Source organism: Bubalus bubalis, chromosome 6 (assembly GCF_019923935.1).
Source record: "Bubalus bubalis isolate 160015118507 breed Murrah chromosome 6, NDDB_SH_1, whole genome shotgun sequence".
Taxonomy (NCBI): domain Eukaryota; kingdom Metazoa; phylum Chordata; class Mammalia; order Artiodactyla; family Bovidae; genus Bubalus; species Bubalus bubalis.
Window position 1 is genome coordinate 22,858,000 of NC_059162.1, and position 4,691 is coordinate 22,862,690.

General features: G+C 45.7%; 1 protein-coding gene across 1 annotated transcript; it reads right to left on the reverse strand.

Moving 5' to 3' along the window:
• Nucleotides 1-663: 663 nt before the first annotated feature.
• Nucleotides 664-2,814, reverse strand: LOC123465894 (neuroblastoma breakpoint family member 6-like). The gene is made up of 3 exons (XM_045166053.1): nt 2,651-2,814; nt 1,607-1,658; nt 664-813 (listed from the first exon to the last, which is right to left on the reverse strand). The coding sequence occupies exons 1-3, from the start codon at nt 2,802-2,804 to the stop codon at nt 705-707; spliced, it is 315 nt and encodes a 104-aa protein (XP_045021988.1). The 5' UTR covers nt 2,805-2,814; the 3' UTR covers nt 664-704.
• Nucleotides 2,815-4,691: the final 1,877 nt, after the last annotated feature.

A 4,691-nucleotide genomic window follows, 5' to 3' on the forward strand; every position in this document is an offset into this window, starting at 1 on the left:
CCTATCATATACACAGCTTATGGACGGTTTCCATGAGATTATACCACTGAGATTGTGTAAAACATTGAAATTATAACCCACACATGGAAGAATCCTTTTTGCTGCACAAAGGATGAAACACATGGGTGTTTCTAGAGGATGGAACAACAGAGACAGATATTTGGCTCCATGAAAATTATAGGGCTTAGGCAGATTTGATGTTCAGGATCTAGTATCTAAATGCTTTAGAGGGAGGTAGGCAGCCCAGGGGTAAGAATCAGGAGCTGGGGAACAATATAACATGCATTACAAATATGGAGCAGACTGCAATCATGAATGCAAAGCCAGAGAGCTTGCCAGAAACTATTCAAGAAATAAAATTAGCAACAAAATTTCATGACTATAAGGATTCTTATCTTGATAAAAAGAGCTCTGTTACACAAATTCCTGCAGGTGAGACAGTGGTAGCTGAGATTCTGCCCTTATCCCTCCACTTGCCCTCTCTGGTGTGATTTGATACCACAAGGCTGTGCCGAAGAGATGAGTTCAGGTGACAGATGGCAGTCTGGGGCAAGAAGAATGCAAAGGCTCGTGATGCCTTCTAAAAATTAAAACTGAGAACATAGTTCTAATCAACCTGAGCCTAAGAACCTGCCTGGGAGTACTCACCGATTACATCTAGAGCCAAGAAAACTTCTCTTCTCTCTTGGGAAGGAGGCACTTCTCTAAGGATGACAGGAGCCTGCCAGATGATGGCCAACAGAAGCAGCCAGATAACATTCATCCAGTGAGTCCGGCTGGACTTCATTCTCTTCTAGCACCAGCTGCTCCACACTGAGAGTTGTGGGTTTGGGAGAGCAGATGGTTAAACAAGAGGGATTAGTCAACCTGGAGCCATAGCTGGTTTTGATGGGAGGGTTCAGGGACAGGTTGCAAAACACAAATGGGGAGTCCTCTTAGAGGGAGGTATAACAATCCCCCGCCCCTACAACTCCCATCTGGGGCCTGAAGGCGCTTGCAAAGGGAAAGAGAGAGAGTGAGGGAGAGTGAGCATGAGATGCTCTGAGCACAGAGAAGAAATGAGTTCAGGAGGAAGGAGATGAGCCACCCCAGGACACATAGTCATGTCACATACATCCTGAGAACATCAAGGTGACTTCAAATACAACATAAGTTTTGTTGAAATTTACATGCTGCATACAAATGAATACCAGCTCTGGCAGCATAATAGACTCCTAGAAATCTTGCATTTGCAAGACCAATTTTTCAAATATGCAATGTGACATGACTTTTTTCCCTAGTTACTTTCTTTGCCATGAAATACCTGCCAAGGTCATAACCCAGAGTGACAGAGGCAGCTAAGTATTGCATGCTGGTTTTAATAAAAAGGAGAAAACAGAGGAGTACAAGAAATCCTGTGGCTGATCAGTAGCCCTGCTTCAACTGACTGCAAGTTACTATAATTGAGAGGGATTCATAAAGGGCGAAAACAGACAACCTTGTTACAGGGACAATTTGTGGTTGTCTGAATGGAAGAAATAGGCATGTTCAGCACTTTCTGATTCCCCTGCATGTGAGATGACCACATGTCACCACGGATGTTAGACCCGTGTTTCTCCATAGTTACCTAGAAGAGATGATGTCTTGATCTTCCTCGTCCTCAAGATCAGCGAGATTTTCTATGGATAAATTCAGAAAAGTCAAGAAAAACTTAGCAGATGTCACTGTGTAAATTAATAGTCCAGTGTCCAATACTGCCACGGGGACAACAATATCAGCAGTGAGATGACAGGCTATTTAAGAAGCATATTCCAGATGCCTCAAGTTGGATCTCAGACTCTCCTTGGTTTGCTTTCCTGACCCATCAGGCAAGATCTCCCTGCCCTGGTATATCCTCACCACAGTATTCTCTTCCAAGACTGAGTAAAAATTTAAAGATTCATCTTCCCCACGGAGTCTTGGGAATAGCCCACCTGCATTCTCGCAGAATACTGTAATACTCAGGCTTTTCTCATCATATGCTGACTGCCTTAGCAGAATGATGAGTGGAATGAAGAAAACCTCAAATCACATGAATCCTAGTTGTTACATGGAACCTTCAGTCATTCATGGGGTGGGGAAATGCCAGGGCGCTGGCTTGCTTCATGGAAATATACAAGCAAGGTGATGGGAGGGCTCTTTGCATCCTGGGGCCCAGATGATTGGCTTGCTAAGACGAGCAATTTAGAGGAGACAAACTCTGGGGATGACAGCAGTGACACCAAATAATCACGGCTGTGAGCACCTCTGGAAAGGCACGGAAATACTAGGGACACCTTGGGTATGGAAATGGGAGCATTGCGGGCAAGTGGAGATTGCACAGGAATCAGGAAAATACACTCATCTCCGGAGCCCTGCACACATACAAGTGAGTCAGTGTGCCGCACCAGCCGTGGGTCCATGGTCTCACTTGGGGCCTGACGCATAGGCTTCACCTGAATGAAGAAGACAGCACAGCTCCCAGACCCACCTGATGTCTGTACTTAAAACTCTACCACAGAGTCTGATTCAAATCACTGTCTACACGCTTCCAACAGGGATGACAAATCCCAGCACCCCGGAGGCGAGGTTACGAAGAATACAGAGTCTACCTGGGCATCCAGGTGGAGGTCTATCATGAGAAAATACTCACTGGTTACATCCCGGGCATAAGAGACATCCACGTCCTCAGCTGAGAAGACGGCGTTGCTCCTATAGGGCCAGAAGGAGTCTGACAGGTCAGGAAGAACCGAGTAGGTCAGATAGTATTCATCCAGAGTGTCCTGTGGGACACCGTTCTCTCTCATCTGTGGCAGCTGTCTGCTGAACCTGGTGGGGGAGGGAGGGCAAAAGATTAAGCCAAGACTGAGGAGAAACTGTAGAGTCCTATCTGGTTTCGACAGAATGTTTGAGTGGTGAAGCACGTCAAGGGTCTGACCATTAGAGAGAGAAAACTCTGTCTTGTGCGTGAGACACAGCGAGGTTTTACAGGGCAGAAGAGAGAAAGAGCCGTAGGTGCTCAGTGCTCTGGCCAAATAACAGGCTGATGAACAGACTGAATTCCCTCTGATGGTACAGTCACGCCTCACATACAGGGACAGAGAACACTGGCTCTCACACTTCCATTCACATTGCATTGACATCACTATGACACGCATCCCAGCATGCTAACACCAAACAGAAAGCAGATATGCATCTCACTCTGTAAACCACACCTGATATAAAAATTGAGTGCAAAAACATCACTCTGACTTAGTTCACCTGGGTCAACGGACTTGGGATTTAAACTTGACAAGTAAATAAGAAATGGGAAACAATAGAGTACCACAGTGAAAGCAGAGAACATTATGAAATAGGATAACAGTGGTGGGCAAAACTGACGACGCAATATATTCAGCACTTTCTGTTTTGCCCTGGATCAGAGGTCTGCAGGTGTCCTCACTGTACAGGAGCCCACAGATATGCAAACTTACCTCGGGGCAACCACCTCTGGGCCCTTCAGGTCATCGTGATCATTCTGCTTTTCTGCAAATAAATTAACAGAAGAGTTTTATCAGGCAAATGCCTTTCAAACACGCCCAATCCTGTGCCTGTCTTCACAATGTGGTAACAGGCTATTGAGAGAGAAATAATACAGGAGGCCCTAGAAAGAGCCTCATAAGAAGGCACTGGGTTTCCTTCTTGAGCCATTGGACGAATGTCCTTGATATGATATGTCATTGGCAGAGTATCTTGGTCCTGAGTCTGTGCAAACAGCTAAATACATCCTTTTCCCCACAGTTCCTGGGGAACAACTTAGCTACATCCTCAGCCTGCTATAATACTCAGGCCTTTTTCATCTGAAATATTGTTTATTAATGGGATAAGTGATTACACACTGAGATATAATGGGAGTGGAATCCACACACCATCAAGTCAAATGAATCTCAAAGCTGCAAACAGCGGCCATTCATCAGGTTGGGAAGTTCCAGCCCTGCCTTACCTCAGAGAAACATACCAAAAGAAGACAGTGTGGCTTGCCTTCTGGTTTCAGAAGACTTCGAACAAGATAAGTCAAAGGCAAAGAGAGAGACTATGGGTTGATAGAAGTGAACCAAAGTAGTGACATCTCCAAAGGTATCAACAAGACTGCCAACAGCCTTGGACAGGTGTAGGAACTCAGGGACATTACCCAGAAATGAAAATTAAAGCATTTCACGTGAGATAAGAGGTTCATTCAAAATTAGGAAGCCTGAGAGGTACCTCCTGTGCCACGACTGCTGAGGTAGACGTGCGTCTGGCAGGACTGCCTTGGGCAGCGTGGGTTACCACAGGGACCACTATGACAGGAAACTGAGAAACGTTCGTTCATAGAATGTCTTATTTTAAATGCAGTTACAGAGTCTGGTTCAAATCAGGTTTCCGTATGTAAGCCCAGGATCTATCAAAGGGGATTAATTCTCCCAGAGTAGACTAGCAGATACACTGAAGACTACCTGGGAGACCAGTTGGAATTTCATCCTCTTCAGCTTGAGAGCAGCCACAGGCTCCATCCACAGCAGATGCCACATTCTCTTCATCAAATGCAAATTCCCCATCACTGGAAGGCTGGTTGCAGGCAGAACCTTCCCGCAGAGTTGAAGGTACTGAAACACACTCATCCTGGGATTGCTGGAACACCACCTACTCTTCATCATCCTGCAAGTTCACGCTGT

Excerpts from the sequence above, each read along its gene's own strand:
- LOC123465894 (XM_045166053.1), bottom strand. The coding sequence starts at position 2,804 with ATGAGAGAGAACGGTGTCCCACAGGACACTCTGGATGAATACTATCTG. Across the intron at positions 1,659-2,650 it reads TTATGCCCGGGATGTAACCA|AAAATCTCGCTGATCTTGAG; the intron begins GTGAGTATTTTC and ends ATTTATCCATAG. Across the intron at positions 814-1,606 it reads CAAGACATCATCTCTTCTAG|TGTGGAGCAGCTGGTGCTAG; the intron begins GTAACTATGGAG and ends CACAACTCTCAG.